Source organism: Lynx rufus, unplaced genomic scaffold (assembly GCF_022079265.1).
Source record: "Lynx rufus isolate CCGP_SWC_20201006 ecotype Redwood Valley unplaced genomic scaffold, mLynRuf1.p SCAF_6, whole genome shotgun sequence".
In the NCBI taxonomy this organism is placed as follows: domain Eukaryota; kingdom Metazoa; phylum Chordata; class Mammalia; order Carnivora; family Felidae; genus Lynx; species Lynx rufus.
Window position 1 is genome coordinate 14265459 of NW_025814878.1, and position 18026 is coordinate 14283484.

The 18026-nt window shown below is 36.7% G+C and overlaps 1 protein-coding gene across 2 annotated transcripts in view; it reads right to left on the reverse strand.

Moving 5' to 3' along the window:
• The window catches only part of GRM1 (glutamate metabotropic receptor 1), a 423633-nt gene that overhangs the window by 290331 nt on the left and 115276 nt on the right, over positions 1-18026 (reverse strand). For both annotated transcript variants that reach the window (XM_047102524.1, XM_047102525.1), the window contains exon 2: positions 15785-16034. In XM_047102524.1, the coding sequence (XP_046958480.1) occupies positions 15785-16034 (250 nt within the window). The remainder of the gene's footprint in view (positions 1-15784; positions 16035-18026) is intronic.

Sequence of the window (18026 nt, forward strand, 5' to 3'; positions counted from 1 at the left end):
ATTCATCAGAAGAATCACTATCTATGGCAGTTATATATTTTTAAAAAAAGTATTTCTTAAATAATAAGACTTGAATGTTGAAATTACTCTTTTGATCCATGGGCTGCAGAATGGATGTTGTATTAGCAGGCATGAAAACAATATTAATCTCATTGTACATCTCCAACAGAGCTCTTGGGTGACTAGGTGCATTGTCAGTGAGCAGTAATGTTTTGAAATAAGTCTTTTTTTCTGAGCAGTAGGTCTCAACATTAGGCTTAAAATATTTAGTAAACAATGTAGTAAACAGATGTGCTGCCATCCAGGCTTTGCTGTTCATATACAGGACAGAGGCAGAGTAGATTTAGCATAGTTCTTAAGGGCCCTAGGATTTTCAGAATGATCAATGAGCCTGGGCTTCAACTTCAAGTCACCAGCTGCATTAGCCCCTAATAAGAGAGTCAGCCTGTCCTTTGAAGCTTTGAAGCCAGGCATTGACTTCTCTCTAGCTATGAAAGTCCTAGTTGGCATGTTGTTCCAATAGAAGGCTGTTTCCTCTACACTGAAAATCTGTTGTTTAATGTAGCCACTTTCATTAATATCTTAGCTAGATCTTCTGGGTAACTTGTTGCACTACATTAGCACTTACTGCTTTGTGTTGTACTTTTATGTTATAAATAGGGTTTCTTTCTTTAAACCTCATCATGAACCTACCTCTGCTAGCTTCAAACTTTTCTTCTGCAGCTTTGTCACCTGCTAATCCTTCACAGAGTTGAAGAGAATTAAGGCCTTACTCTGGGTTAGGCCTAGGGGAATGTTATAGCTGGTTTGATCTTCTATCTAGACGACTAAAACTTTCTCTACATCAGCAATAAGCCTGCTTTCTTATTATTTGTGTGCTCACTGAAATAATATTTTTGATTTCCTTCAGGGATATTTACTTTGTACTCACAACTCAACTAACTGTTTGACACAAGAAGCTAAGCTTTTGGCGTGTCTCATTTTTGACATACTTACTAAGCCTAATCACTTCTAGCTTTTGACTGAAAGTAAAAGTCCTTTCATTTAAACACTGAGAGGCCATTGCAGGGTTCTCATTGGCTTAATTTTCAATATTAAGCCTTACTCCCTGTGTCTCAGGGTGGCCTAGGGACGTCTGCGGAAAGGGAGCAAGACAGGTGAATGGTTGGACAGTGGAGCAGTCAGAATACATACAACATTTGTCAATTAAGTTTGCTGTTAAAAACATAGAATTTATAGTGCTCCCTAACAATTACAATAGTCACATCAAAGATTAATGATCACAGATCAGTATAACAAATATAATGACATTTAAAAGTTTGAAATATTGTGATACTTATCAAAATGTGACACAGAGACACAAAGTGAGCAAATCCTATTGGAAAATGATGCCGATAGACTTTCTTGATGCAAGGTTGCCACAGACCTTCAATTTGTATTTTAAAAAAAGCAATATTTGCAAACTGCAATAAAGTGAAGTAAAATAAAACAAGATATGCCTGTACTTTGTTACTGACACAATTTTTGCAATTCCAGCTCCCTTGAGTTTTTAGCTAAGTTTTCAACCCTTATAGGAATTTATTAGAGTGAATTTTAATACCTATATAATGTGCTACATTTGGTGACCGAGGAAGCAAAATTTATACCTGTTTATCTCCTCATTAGAGAGGAATGCCATACCCAGAAGCCCTTTAGGTCATACTTCCTAATTACTATGTAGTGTTTCCATCAATCCCCGAAGTGGCATCCTACATTTTGAAAAACTGTCTATGGTAATTTCTTTAAAAATGTTTTAATGTTTTTTATTTTTATTTTCCACAGAGACAGAGAGAGCACACCAGCGAGTGGGGAGGGGCAGAGAGAGAGGAGACACAGAATCTTAACAGGCTCCAGGCTCTAAGCTGTCAGCATAGAGCCTGAGGCAGGGCTCGAACTCATGAACCATGAAATCATGACCTGAGCTGAAGGCAGACACTTAACCGACTGAGCCACCCAGGTGACCCTGTCTATGGTAATTTTTAGGGAATATACCTGTACAGGAAGAAAACTACTACTATGAAAAAAAAAAGTGTGAAAAGGAATGTTCGGAGCATGCGTTTTTGGTTTTTTTTTTTTTTCAATCTTCAATGTTATTTTAAAAATATGTAGAAACCATACTCATCTCTAAAGCATATCAGATAAAAAGATATGCTTCTCCCAAATATGAGAACACACCAGACATTGACCATAACTACAACTAGGACTCTGGGTAAGTATCTCAGGGGAAAAAGTGTAAATTTCTTTTGTGCAATTATCCATTTTTCACAGTATATAGCTCAAACTCTCGAATGAGAGTTTTAATGAGTTTTAATAGCCTCCAATGAGAAGAGGTTATTGAGTTTTACTCTCTGAAATATTTAGAGCAATAGTCCTTGATTATTTTACTATCCATTCAAAGTACATAAAAAAGAAATGGGACAGGGTTAAGGTTGCCAAGAGGTAAGGGCTTTCCAGTAGGAAGAATCTTCATCCCAGAACACCCCTCTTCCCAACCCTTTCACCTCTTCTGGTCAGAACATGGAATGAGCTCATATGAGAAAGAATGGTGGCCCAAAGGCAGTTGGGTGACATATTCAAAGTGCTGAAATAACAAGCTGTTGACCAAGAATCTTATATCCAGCAAAAATGAAAGTGAAATAAAGATATTCCCAGATAAACAAACACTGAGTAAATTCATTCCTAGCAGACCTACCCCCCAAAAAAAAAATAAATAAAATAAATATTAATGGTAGTTATTTAGGCTTAAAGCAAGTTACCCAAGATAGAAATTCAAACACACACACACACACACACACACACACACACACAGTGCACAAGGTAGTTAAAGTAATTATAAGAAACAGTATAAATGTATATCTCTTCTTCTTTCTAACTTCAATGATTTAAAAAGCAACTTCATAAAACAATATGCATATAATTTTATGTGAGGACCAATAACACAAGGAAGTGTAATATGTTTGACAACAGCACAAAGATGGTGGGTAAGAACAAAGTTGTATCTGGTATATCAATGACACCAGATGGTAACTTGCATCCATAGTGAAAAAAATGTAGAGAATCAAAAATGGTAAATCAGATGGCAAATGTAAAAATACCTATGAATATATATTTACTTTTCCCTTGTCAGTTTCTCTAATAGGCGTAACTTCTAAAGCAGTAATTATGACAGTGCATTGCTGAGTTTCTAATATATGTAAATGTAATGTGTAACAATAGTACAAAAGGAAGAAAAAGGAAAAAGAGCTATATAAGAGTAATATATATTTGTATATCTCACTGAAGTTAAATTAGCATAAATTTGAAGTGGATTCATAAGTTAAGATTTATACAGTAAGCCCTTACCAAGCACTAGGAAAATAATGTTTAAAAAATATACTGAAAAAAAAAAGATTAAAAAAGCAATGGAACAAAAAGACACAAAACACTGGAAAGCAAAACGTAAATTAGTAGCAGTAACTCTATATCAATAATTACATTATGTGTGAAAGGATAAAACGATACAATCAAAAGGTAGAGATTGTAAGTCTAGATTTAAAAAAGTAAGATCCAACTACATGTTGTCTAAGGAAATATTTTACATACAATACAAATATGTTGATAGTGAAAGGATGGAAAAAGAGATATAATGTAGATGGCAATCATTAAAAGGCTGGAGTAGCTATACTCTTATCAGGAATAAAAGCTTTAAAACAGTAAGTCACTTGATATAAACAGGAATATTTTCTAATGAGAAAAGCATCAATATATCAGAAAGAGACAGCTATTATAAGCATATATACACCTAGCAAGAGAAACTTAAAATACATGAAACAAAAACTAAGTTAAAGGGAGAAAAAGACAATTCAACAAAAATAATGGAGAGACAAAATATCAACAGGATACAGAAGACTTTAACAACAGTATGAAGAAACTACACCTTACAGGCACCTATGGAACCCTCCGCCCAACAACGATAAAATACAAATTCATCTCAAGTGCACTTGGAATATTCCCCAGAGCACAGCATATGATAGGCAATAAAACAAGGCTTATTAAATGTAAAAGGGATGAAGTCACATGAAAACTATTCTTAATTATAGTAAAATGACAAGAAGATGAGAAGCACAATATCTGAAATAAAAAATGCACATGATGGGATTAAGAACAGATTAAACACTGCCAAAAACAAAAACAAACAAAAATCATGTATTCACAGTCATATCCATAGACAGTGTAGAAGATGAAGCAAAGAAAGAAAAGTGGGGGAAAAAAAGACATATAATCTCCCTGTGCAAAAATATCAAGCAATCAAACATACATATAATTGGAGCCCAAGATAGAAAGAAAAGAATGATAAGGACAGAAATAATATTTGAGGAAATAGGGGTGCTTGGGGGGCTCAGTCAGTTAAGCATCCGACTCTTGATTTCAGCTCAGGTCATGATCTCATGGTTCGTGGGATCGAGCTCCACATCAGGCTCTGCACTGACAGCACAGAGCCTGCTTGGGATTCTCTCTCTCTCTTTCTCTGTCCCTCCCCTGCTCACGTTTGCTCTCTCTCTCTCACACAAAGTAAATAAACTTAAGAAAATAATATTTGAGGAAATAATAGCCAATTATTTTCCAAATTTGATTTGAAAAAACTATGAACCCATATATCTAAGAAATTTAATAAACCTCAAGTCAAATAAATAAAAGGAAAAACCACATCAAGGTTTATAATCAAATTGCTGAAAACAAGTGATAAAAAGACAGGCTTAAAACAGTAAGAGATTAAAAATACACATTCAAGCAACACAAAATCATAGCATATTTTTTTATCAGAAGCTATGCAGGTCAAAAACATAATTGAGTAATATCTCTAAAGTATTGGGAGTTAAAAACAGGAACTATCAACCTAGAAGTCTATACCAGGTAAATGTTTTTTTTTTATTTTAATTAAGGTAAAATAAAAACATTATAGACAAAAAAAGTGAAGAGAATTTATTCAGCAGACCAGCCTCACAAGCAATGTTAAAGAAAATTCTTCAGAAAGAAGGAAAATAATCCAGAGGAAAATTTGGACCTACACAAAGGAATGAAAAAGTAATTACATAAGTAATTATGGAAGGTAGTTTTTCTCATTTTTAATTTCTTCAACAGGCAATTGACTATTTAAAATAATAGTGTATTTTAGACATTAGAATAGAATTAGAAGTAAAATAATGAAACAATAGAGCACACATCAAAAGAGAGAAATAGAAATATATTACTATAAAGTTCTTATACTATATGTAATGTGGTATAATATTCTTAGAATATGGACATTAATAACTTAATGAAAGTTATTATAAACCCTAAATAATTATTCATAAAATAATAAAGAATCCTAGCTAGTGAGTCAAAGGTAAAGGTGAATTGGAATGCTAAAATATTTAATTAATACACATACATATATACTCACTTATTTTCAACAAATATCAGGCTATTTTAATGGAGAAATGATAGTCCTTTCAACAGAACAGTTCTGGAACAACTGGATATTTTTAGTTAAAAAAAAATATGAAACTTAACAACATATATGTTGTTATGTCACAACATATATGAAAATTAACTTCAAATACATAAGTTAATCATATATCTAAACATAGAAAGAAACGTTATAAAATTTAGACAAAAATGTTTGTACTTTGGAGTAGGTAAAGCTATTTTTGATAAAACACAACAAACATAAATCATAAAAGAAGAAATTGATAACTGGACTTTTAAATTTTAAAACATTCTATCTTCCAAAGATACTGTTAACAAAATTTAATTTTCAGACACATACTTAGCAAAAATATACGCTATATATGTTTATTATAATGATTTGGGTCCAGGGGCGTCTGGGTGGCTCAGTCAGTTGAGCATCCGACGTCAGCTCAGGACATGATCTCACATTTCGTGAGTTCGAGCCTCACATCGGGCTCTGTGCTGACAGCTCAGAGCCTGGAGCCTGCTTTGGATTCTGTGTCTTCCTCTCTCTCTGCCCCTCCCCCACTTGTTCTCTGTCTTTCTCTGCCTCTCAAAAATAAAGAAACATAACAAAAAAAAATAATAAATGATTTGGGTCCAGAAATTATAAAGAACTTTCTACAACTTCGCAATAAAACAACCAACCTGATGACAAAATGGACATACAGGTCTACAAAAGATTTCACCAAAAGAGATATTAAAATGGCAAATAAGCACATAAAAATGTTCAACATCATTAGTCATTATGAAAATGCAAATTAAAACCACAAAGAGATGCCACTGCACACCCACCAGAATAGCTAAAAGTGAAAAGACTGACAATACTATTTTGGTGAAGATGTAAAGGAATTAGAACTCTCATACACCACTGGGGGAACTGCAAAATGGTACATCCACTTTGGAAAATAGTTTGGCAGTTTCTTATAAAGCAATCTATAAAGTTAAATACAGACTTACCATGTGACCCATAATCTCACCCCTAGATATTTCTTTAAGAGAATTAAATAGATATATCCACACAAAGACTTATACATGAATGTCCATAAATGCATTATGCATTATAGTCAAAACTGGGAAAGATCCAAATGTTCATCAATAGGAGAATGGATCAGCAAATTGAAGCACATCCATGCCATTGAATACTACTCAGCAATAAAGAAGCTATGCATACGTACGACACCATGGGTGTATCTCAAAAGCTCTTTGCCAATTAAAATAAGTCAGACATAAAAGACTACATTCCATATGATTTTCTGTATACAATATTCTAGAAAAGGCAAAAGTGTAATGACAGAAAGCAGATGAGTAATTGCCTGTGTACAGTGGTTAGAAAGGAATGCTTGCCAAGGGACATTAGGGAATGTTTTTCTGTGATGGAAATATTCTATATCATGATTTATATAGTTATGATGCTTAAACAGAGTTACGATGCTTATACAGAGTTACAAGAATCATCAAATGAAACACTTAAAGTTGGTGAATTTCAATAAGGCTGATTTGAAATGTACATACTCCTCCATCTATCCCTGGGCATATTGAATTAGAATTGAAGGGGGGTGGAGCCCAGGAACTGATGGTTTTAGGGTTTTTGATATAGGCAGCCAAGCAGCTGACAAACACCTAAATCATCAGCCCCCACCTCTACAATTAGCAAGAAATGGTAGTTCATTGTTCATCCCTGGGCAACCCTAGACTCAGAGATGACTGGACTAATCTGCCACTTGTGTAAATGTTTCCCACTCTGCATCTTGATCAGTCAGAAAACTAGGACATGACTCTGCTTTTTACAGGTCAGGTCAATAGGCCAGTTTGGGCAGGAATACAGGAAATAGAGCTGCAAATAGTGTTTACTACTATTACTACCACTCCTACTGTCAATATTATTATTATTTACTATTCTCCTCATGTATCTTTACTTTTGAAAGAAAATCTTGAAGCCAAATAAATTTAAGAAATTAAAAAATAAAACAGAGCTAAAGTGTCAAAATAACAGGCAAAAAAGTTAAAATTTTCATTCCATTTTCCCTTTCAAATATGTCCTGAGAGGGGCGCCTGGGTGGCTCAGTCGGTTAAGCGTCCGACTTCAGCTCAGGTCATGATCTCGCGGTCCGTGAGTTCGAGCCCCGCGTCGGGCTCTGTGCTGACCACTCAGAGCCTGGAGCCTGTTTCGGATTCTGTGTCTCCCCCTCTTTCTGACGCTCTGTATCTCTCTGTCTCAAAATAAATAAACGTTAAAAAAATAATTAAATATGTCCTGAGAGCAACTCAGTTATTGTGAATGCCACCAGAGTGTAAAGCATACAGTTATGCTATAACTATAGCTAGGCTTCAGAAGGTAGTGTAGGCTTCAGAAGGTAGTGGTTCTGAAACTTAACTCATCTTCAGTCTCTACAACAAGAAGAAGATCCAAAGCCTCTCATCAAGAAATTGTATTGACGGTTTGTGGTAGGATCCAGGAATGTGCATTTTTAAGTGCCCATATTGTTTCTGTTGTGCAGCCAGCTTGGGAAGAAACTATCATGTTTCCACAAAATGTATTAATATAAAACCCCTGCTGTCTTTGATCAGCCTCAAACATAAACTTGACTAGATTATAATGACTTCTTTTTCCTCCATTCAAATTGAGCCAGTGCCGTATAGATACAGAGGGCAACCCTAAACCCTTCAGTGTTTCTAGTACTCTAAAGGCAAGGAAAGACCAAGATGTTAGTCATTCAGTTTTTAGAAGTCCATTATCTGAAACATGGAAATAGGTATTGGTGTAAAGGAAGGGTTAAGCACAATGCAAATTAGTCACCCAAATATTGTGAAAATCCTAAGCATTTCTGTGGCTGAGATCTATGCTCACAATACTTGTCAATATCCTCCTACAAATAATGTTTAATCTCCAGAGTACTCTAAACTAAATCCCCTTTCCTTCCCTCGAATATATTTCTCACAGTCTTTTTCTAACAGTGTAATCTTCCACAAAGCTCTCATTAATCTGCGTGTGGAGGAGGAATGTTTTAAGAAAGGGATTGCCTGTCAGCCGGTTAGCAATCGTTTTCTGCCCTTGGGAACTTACAGAAGGCCAGGTTATGTATCTATAAGTTGGGACCATCACACATCAGAAAATGCTCATCAGCTTTGCCAGCCTCTTGATTATAATCCATTTTGGTGGAGGTCATGCTTCACTGAAAGTTCACATTTACTTTATAATATATAACCTTTATAATTTTGTCTGAAGGCTGAAAACTTTAGATATCCCCCCCCCCATTTTTTCCATAATGGAAAGATAGGATCTAAAATAACTCATTTCTCATAAAAAAAAAAATAAGTGTGGGAAACATAACACCATGGTATATCATCTTGTTTCAAGGGTATAAAGGTCACTTTTCCAAATATGTGTTTAGGTTCTAGAAGAAAAAGACAAAAACATTACCTTATATTTAAAAAAAAAAAGGAAAAGTTACTTCTTTTGTTTTAAAATGAAGCAATAGCCATCTTTCCAGATAAATCAAGTGCTGCTTTCCAGACATTTTTTTAATGTGCTTAATGCTGTTGTGCTTTCAACTCAAAAATCATGGTGTCAATGTTTTCATGGATCAAGTTTTAGAAGGAATTTCTCTTCAAAGACAAATATTGGAAAGTGGGTCTAGTGGGTTAGAAGACAAGAGTTGAGAGAGATGATAGATAAAACAGTGCCCGCCAATAAGGGATAAGCATTTGAAATGTAAGGACTCTATACTTAATAGTTTGATTGGCCAGGATATAGTAGGGAGAGGGGGCAAAATGAAAGGTTATTGGCTTAATTACCTTTATTGGATATTTCTTTTGTAGAGTGGATAAGTTAGAAGATGAGGCCATAATCCAATAAAAGGGGCTAGGAAATATATAATTAAATATGGCATACCCAATATATTTAATCATGTATTTAATCAGAGGCTCCTAACAAGATAGAATGTAAATCTACTGTAAAGGCTTCCCAAGATGAGGAAAACAGGGTGGAAAATGTCAACACTTGGCATACAACTAAAGCCAGAAAGCTCTCACTCATCCCCTGAGAAGAGTGTGTCTTCAGGTCCCCACAAGAGATCTACCACTGACACTCAGCTATAGTTTAACAGGCAAGTAGGCATTTTGTAATTAGAAAAATACAACTTAATGGGGTGCCTGGGTGACTCAAGTCGGTTAAGCATCTGACTTTAGCTCATGAACTCTCGGTTCATGGGTTCAAGCCCTGTGTTGGGCTCTGTGCTAACAGCTCAGAACCTGGAGCCTACTTCGGATTCTGGGTCTCCCTCTATCTCTGTTCGTTCCCCATGCACACTGTCCATCTGTCTGTCTGTCTCTCTCTCTCTCTTTCTCTCAAAAATATTTTTAAAAATTTTTATTTTTTTAGAAAATTGTATTTTTAAAGAAAAATACAGCCTAAGAGACAAGCAAAAATGAGTTGTAATTTTACAGATGAATTCTAGAGGCTGAGGCTGACTGAAGAACGTCAAACCTTACCATGCTAGATAAAACATACTGATCCTGGAATAGGAAAGGAAAAGCAAGGGCCACACAATGAAACCACTTGCTTTCTCTCTGACTCCCCAAGATTTCTGACACAGTTGAGTTTTTACCACATCAAAACACCTTTTAGGCTTGATGGGAAAATTAACAAGCATATAAAACCTGTCAACTTTGAGGAGGTTATAATTTGATATTTATATATCTATATGATTTATGGTATCATAGTAAGTTTGAATCTTGTCTCCACCACTTATTAAATTTAGGAATTTGGTATAGTTGTTTAACCTCTCTACCTTTCAAATTAACCCTTCAGGGTTGTTGTGAAGACTGGAGATATTAAATATTAATAGCCTAGTACATACCAAACACTCAATAAATGGTAGCTCTTATGTGTTCATACACATGAACCATGCTCACTTTCACTTTCTTCAAATAAAGGAACAAAAAATAGAAATTAGAACAAATCAGCCAGTTAACAATTACAGTTTTAATAATTATCACTTAAGATTTCAGTGAAATATCGCCCACTTGTTCCAAATTGGCTTCTATGTAAGTATAGTTCCATAGATACAGACTGTGTGCAAAGAGAATTAGACTGTGGAGTCTCGTGTTATGATAAAAAATAATGAGCTTGAAAAGAATAGCCCCTTTATTGAATTATCACATAAAACCTTTAATACTGGGAGAGGAAAAAAATTAAAAGAAATAGATAATAATTAGAAATGTAAAATTTTCTTACAGAGATACTTCAGTTCATTTTCCAAGAAGGTGAATTTAAACAATAAAATAAATTTCTAGAAGAGAGAGCAAACTAAAAGGAAACTAAGGTTAATGCTAATATCTCTTAAACACAACAATTACAACTTGACAGAGTGTAATTTAGTGATTAAGAGCATGAATTCTGAAGTCAAACTGCCTAGGTTCAAATCCCAGCTCTAGATTTGCAGCACTTTTTGACAACTTTTCTACTTCTCCATACATCAGAGCAGGAATAATACTAGTACATTTCTCATTATAGTGTTATCATAATTAAATGAGTTAATGTATGCAAAGTGCTTAGAATAGTGCCTGGCATAGAGTAGGTCCTAAACAAATGTGATTATCATCATCGCCATCATCATTAGAATTACAGCTATGGTGAGCACAATTCTGAGAATCATCTCAAAAGAGGCAATTTCATAGAGCCAAGATGGAACATTTCTTTGGTGTAATGATTAACTTGTGGTTAGTTAACTTACATGGTGACAATATTCTGCCAATTTGTCTAAAGTCAAAGGTTTGATTATCTTGTAGGTCTGCTGGCTGCATTCCATGACCACGTGAAGACACTAATACTGACCAGCTGTATTCAACAAATTCTCCTGGTTTTAATAAAGGTTACAGGTAAGAAAATGTAAACTGATTAATCTAAATTCATGAATAATTTTAGAAAAAATTAATGTACAAATATATTCCTATTGATCATAGTTTTGTCACATGGTCTTAATATAAGTTGTTAATTTTGTAGGAAAAAATAGACTCAGAGACAAAAAGTAACTTAAACAAGATCACATGATTCCTTGGTGTCAGGGCTAGAACTCTCAGCCCCTATTTCTTTTTGTTTTATTTTTCCATTATTCTATATTCATTAAATATAGAATGCTCTTATTATCTTTGAGAACTTCCTATTTAAAAAATTCTATTTCTGTCATTATAGTTTATTATGCCATTATGGAAAACAGTTTCAATGACAGAATGTGGGATTTTAAGACCATCATAAGACTTTCTTATGAGAAAAATGAAAGCCATTTTGAGGTATTGAGCACAGAAAGAGAGATATTACCTGACTTAGTTTTTTTATTATTTAAATTATGTTTTTCCTTTTTTTAACTTGTTTTATTTTGTATTTTTTTTAATTTACATCCAAATTAGTTAGCATCTAGTGCAACAACGATTTCAGGAGTAGATTCTTTAACGCCCCTTACCCATTTAGCCCATCCACCCTCCCACAATCCCTCCTGTAACCTTCAGTTTGTTCTCCATATTTATGAGTCTCTTCTGTTTTGTCCCCCTCCCTGTTTTTATATTATTTTTGTTTCCCTTCCCTTATGTTCATCTGTTTTGTCTCTTAAAGTCCTCATATGAGTGAAGTCATATGCTTTTTGTCTTTCCCTGACTGCCTAATTTCACTTAGCATAATACCCTTCAGTTCCATCCATGTAGTTGCAAATGGCATGGCAAATACATGATCAAAAGTCATTCTTTTTGATTGCCAAGTAATACTCCATTTTATATATATATATATATATATATATATATATATATATATATATACACATATACGTATACATATACGCCACATCTTCTTTATCCATTCATCCATCGATGGACATTTGGGCTCTTTCCATACCTTGGCTATTGTTGATAGTGCTGCTATACACATGGGGGTGCATGTGTCCCTTTGAAACAGCACGCCTGTATCCCATGGATAAAATGCCTAGTATTGCAATTGCTGCGTCATAGGGTAGTTCTATTTTTAGTTTGTTGAGGAACCTCCATACTGTTTTCCAGAGTGGCTGCACCAGCTTGCATTTCCACTGACTTAAGTTTTTAAAAGATCACTTTGCCTTAAGAACAGATGATGGGGAAGGGCAGGGATCAATTAGGAGGTTATCACCATAATCCAGATGAGGGATGATGGTGCCTTGGACTGGGATGGTAGCAATGAGAATGGCAATAATTTATCAAAGTCTGGATATGCTTGGATGGTAGCACTACAACATTTCCTTTTATGTTGGATGTGAAGCATGAGAGAAAAGAGGGGTCATGAAGGCAAGAGAATATAAATCTTCATTCAGGAAGTTCTAATGCTTTTAACTAAATACCTTTTGCTGCAGTCTAAGCCATAACTTACTCATCCTCACCTCTATGAAAAGAGGTCCATCACCATCTGCACAATGTCCTCTTGTAAACCTGGAGGCAGCCAGAATCATACTATGTGCTGTGAAAAATACTGAACAATGGCTCCTGACCTCAAAGGAGTTTATCATTTAGTAAATGAACTCCTCTCCAAATAGAAGAGAGATATATTTAACAGCACTGCAAATGTAGCCAGAAGTTGCACTTGATGTTAAACTGTAACCCCTTCCGGGCAGCCTGCACAAATGAGAGAACCAAGCCCACCAAATGTCCATCTGGGATAGAATGTATTCCTCAGGAAGTGGAAGAATCAAACATCTGAAGGGAAAGCTAATTCTAGGTATGGTGTGGTGTTCCTGCTTGCCTTGGCTCCCTGTTCAGCTCCCTATGGACTCATGTATGAATGCCTATCTCTTTCAGGGAAGGGAGAGAACTGTGAACAAAGAATAGAAAGGGCTATTTCCCCCCAAATCCTCTAAGATATGAGAGTAACAGCCAATACTACTCTGATAGATGTCCATAGAATATAGCCCAGAAAGGCAGAGAAGCACCAAGTGTGGCAGGCTTTGGCATCTCAAGGACTCCATGCATCCTTGGCAATAACCACCGGTGCAGGGAACAGCATCCTCAGAAGCTCAGGTGTTCATTGTCGTCATGATTCCCTATGATGTGTCATTAGCACCCAGCAGAGATAGGGCAGATAGACAGAGGAATAAAAGAGGTAGATATCACATGTAACTGACCTTTTCACAAGCAAGCATCTGAGAGACTCAGAAATACTTGTCTGAACTCAGCTATTATTAGCAGTTAAGCAAGAGTCAGAGAGGTAAGTTTATATTGTCATCTTTGTTCAGCTTTAAAATAATGATGAAAGGGGCGCCTGGGTGGCTCAGTCAGTTAAGCATCCGACTTTGACTCAGGTCATGATCTCCCAGTTCGTGGATTCGAGCCCCACGTGGGGCTCTGTGCTGACAGTTCAGAGCCTGGAGCCCGCTTCGGATTCTGTCTCGCTCTCTCTGTGCCTCCCCCACTTGTGCTCTCCCTCTATCTCAAAGTTAATAAACATTAAAAAAAATTATGATGGGATGAGTTCTTTACACTCCAGGTTCTCACTGCAACATTTTATATAATTATATTTCACAATTAGGCAGTCTGTATACCCCAAGGCTCACATATTTGCCACATCTTTTTAAAGTACCCAGAAATCAGGGGCGCCTGGGTGGCGCAGTCGGTTAAGCGTCCGACTTCAGCCAGGTCACGATCTCGTGGTCCGTGAGTTCGAGCCCCGCGTCAGGCTCTGGGCTGATGGCTCAGAGCCTGGAGCCTGTTTCCAATTCTGTGTCTCCCTCTCTCTCTGCCCCTCCCCCGTTCATGCTCTGTCTCTCTCTGTCCCAAAAATAAATAAACATAAAAATAAATAAATAAATAAAGTACCCAGAAATCAGGTAGATAGCCTCTTCATGGATGTTAAAGAGAATGAATTCTGGAAAAACAGACAACTGTTCTTTTGAAAAGGGTAAACATGAGAATATTTTTAAGACAAGTGTCCTTCATAAAAGCAGTCATTTTACAAAATCAATAAAAAGAACAAATCTGTATGTCCTGGTACATATATTACCAACCTTATTTTGTATAACACTTCCTCCCTTTCACTCATAAAGGAAATAATATTCCATTTTTAAACACTCTTTTTTTTAAGACTTGCTAAGTGGCTTCACACAACTGCATCATGTTGAAGAAGCCAAAATGACATTTTGTGGCACTGTGCCAATTTTACTCAAATTTAATATTTTTTTCTTAATCTTGAATTGTATTTGACCTTAATACCATCTCTCCTCATGAGAGAGTATTTGTTTGTTTGTTTACTTATTTAGTTGTATTTATATCCTACCTTCTTTTCAAAAGTCTCCGGTACCTCTAGTTCCAGATGATGATGAGATTAGTGTTACTACTATTATGGCTATTAACACGTCAAGGACAGAGGGAAAGGTCTGGTGGGGATGTATGTCCAAACCATTACTACTCGGCGTCCTAGAGAAGAGGGTCAGTGGTTGAGGTGCTTCAGTAGGTGAGATATAGACTATATTCTAGCCAGTAGAGGAGATGAGAGGAGAAAAGGGAATCTGGAAGATGAGTGTGACAGAGTCAGGGATCAGTGGAGGCTTTCCCTTATGTAAATTCAGTAGGTTCCTTGGAAAAATTAAGCAGTTGCTTTGTGCAATATTTTTAGTAGGCAAATTAAACAAGACACCTGTTAGGTCAAAACCCTATGAAAAATACAATGACACTGAAAATCGATTCCCACAAAAGTGCATATCATATGATCCAGAAAGAAGAGCAGAGGTTTTGGAAGCCACCACCTACTGTTTCAGGAGTCACATGCTGAAAGCATCACTCAGCCATCCCACGCGTGCAAAAGAGCACATTGTCAGGTTCCACGGTTCAGCTGCATTTAGCCAGCCCTTCAAATTTCCTATCTTAATACATATTTCTATTTTCACTGCTACCCCTCCTCCACCAATACCCCATTAAGGCTTCTATGCTTTTTGAAGACATAAGCATGTGTGTGGTTTAGGGAGGTGGGGGTTGGGAAGGGCCAGAAGCAACTAAAAAGAATAATTCTCCAGAATAAAACATTCTGGCAACAACTTCCCATCTTTTTCTGAAGTAGTCTCATCATCTTGTCATTGACTGCCCTGCTCTTGTCTAGCAGGAAAATGACAATAGTCCTATTCTCCATGAGCTCTAGAGCAAAGGTTCAGCCCAGAAGACCCTCTCTGGAGTCAGAATGTCCAGATTTATGAGAGCAAGTATATGTGAGCCAAAGTGTACGTGTGGGGGGGGGGTGTAAGAAAGAGAGACAGAGATTGAGATTTACCTTCCAATGAGGGAGAACTCTCCCACAACACCCAGGCGCCGCATGGCACTCAGGAGGCCTCGGACAGTCATGCCTTCGCAGAAGCAGACAACCACTCTGGCCTTGGGAAGCCTCTCCCGAAGCTTGCGCAGGAGTCGGTCAAAGCTCTTTTCCCCAGCATTGCTGTAGATTTTGTCTGAGTGGGCGATGCAGAGGCCTTCCTGGGCAGCCAGCTCTTTGAAAGCATCCATTCCGCTCTCCCCATAATTCCCTGTCCAGAAACAACCAGCAGATGTTCAAGACAACCTGGCAGCACAGCAGTTACAAGCTTGAATAAAGGCTCATTAGTTGCAAGGAATGGAGAGGATAGACTTGCCAAAAAATTTGTAAATGTAACTGGAACTGAAGGAAGATCTGGATGGATTCAAGAGAGTAATCAACTGTAATCAAACTATCAACTATGAAAATAATGAGAAACTATCTAACCGGGCATCCACGGTGAAACAAGTTTTGAGAAATAAAGGACTACTGCCCTATTTTACAACAGCAATCAGTAGTGGTTGTCACAGATTTTAGCAATGTGGGAAAGATCACCATATTGGGCTAAGAGGTCAACCAGCACAACGAGAAGCCCTGTTTATTTGAGGGCTCACTTCTCTGGCTTCCAGTTAAGAGGCAGACACTCATGGTGACAGCAAACCCTGAAGAGTAAGAAAAACGAATGGAACACTTGGCCAGGTCAGAATAAGTAGACAAGACCTAGCTGCATGGTTTAGTCAAAATCCACCATCCTCTGATGAAGTGATAGGATGATGGGAGATTTGGCCTTATTTAACTATCATTCTAAGATAAAATGTACTTTAAGAACTCATAGAAATCAACGAAATAAAACAAATACCACCTTGTGCCAGTTTCCCATTTCTCTATTTCACTGCTGATTCTAGCCCCCACCTTAGTGTCCTCTGTACCTCTACCCGCTTTCCCCAAGTTTGGGCATTTCGACACCTGTGTAGATGATCCAAAACCACATCCTCCAAGTTTCTCAACCCCCTCCGTCCAATGATATTTTCTATAACCCTCTTACCTCCATGGTCACACTTTGACCTTGTTGTCACGAATGTTTCCAATATCTCTGAATATAGATGTCAAACATCCCAGTCTCTGTTTATACCCTCTTATCTTTCAAGCCCATATATTCTGCTACCCCTACTCCAACATTTCTTCAACTTTATGAAAACCTCAAATCCATTGACTTCCCAATCTTTCTTTCCATCCTTCCTCTCATTTGCCTCTTAGCCCAGCTCATATCTTAAAGGAGTGATTATAAGCATAGGCTGTTTCCTCATAATCCTTATAATCCTCATAATCACTCCCTTACAAATTCCTTAACTCCTTTGTGTCCTCCTGACAAACCTCAATGCTAGTTAAAACAAACCATTCACCTATTCCATGTCTCCACTTGAGGACCTAAGTATGCCTGGAAAAAATTCAAAAACTTGATGACTGGTCTTATTAAAAATTCATAAGCATTCATACCAAAAGGGGCATTCAATATTGCAAGAAAATTGTACTACATCTCCTCCATAAATAAAATCTCCTAGTCCCTAACATGATAATTTCATCCTTACTCTTCCCTCCTTAAATCTCCAAACTATTGGCCCCACCTCTGACCCTCATCTCAGCTGGGATCTTCATTTCATATTTCAGTAAGAACATAGAAACAATCCGACAAAAACTAACTCAGCCACACATCACAACATCTACAAAGTTTTCTTTGTTGGCACTCATTTCTCTGGCATTTCTCCTGCTGCAAATTTGAAGTGTTTCCATCTTAGGACAGAGCCAACTCTTACTCAGAAATACTAGGTCTCATTGCTTTTTGTCTATTCAAGAACTTTATCCTGCAATTGTCCCCTCTCTTTGCTAAAAATCAACTATTTCCTTCTACTGGTGTCAGTAAAAAATAAAAACTAAAAATTTTTGGAATCTTTTTCCCACTTGAGTTACTATCTCATTTGCCACTCCTACTCACAACCTAGGTCTGTGTGTTTGCCTCAGCATCTGCCATGCTCTCCTTTACCACCCTTCCCATAACCTCAGAATCTTCTCTTGTCAAGGTCACCAAAAAATTCCCTGTTGCCTATTTTATGATCTGTTCTGTCTTCGTCTTTATTTACCACCAAGGTGCATTCAACAGCTGGCCACACCCTCCATGATATCCTCTCAGTATCAGTCTCTGTAATGCATCCTTACATGATTTACT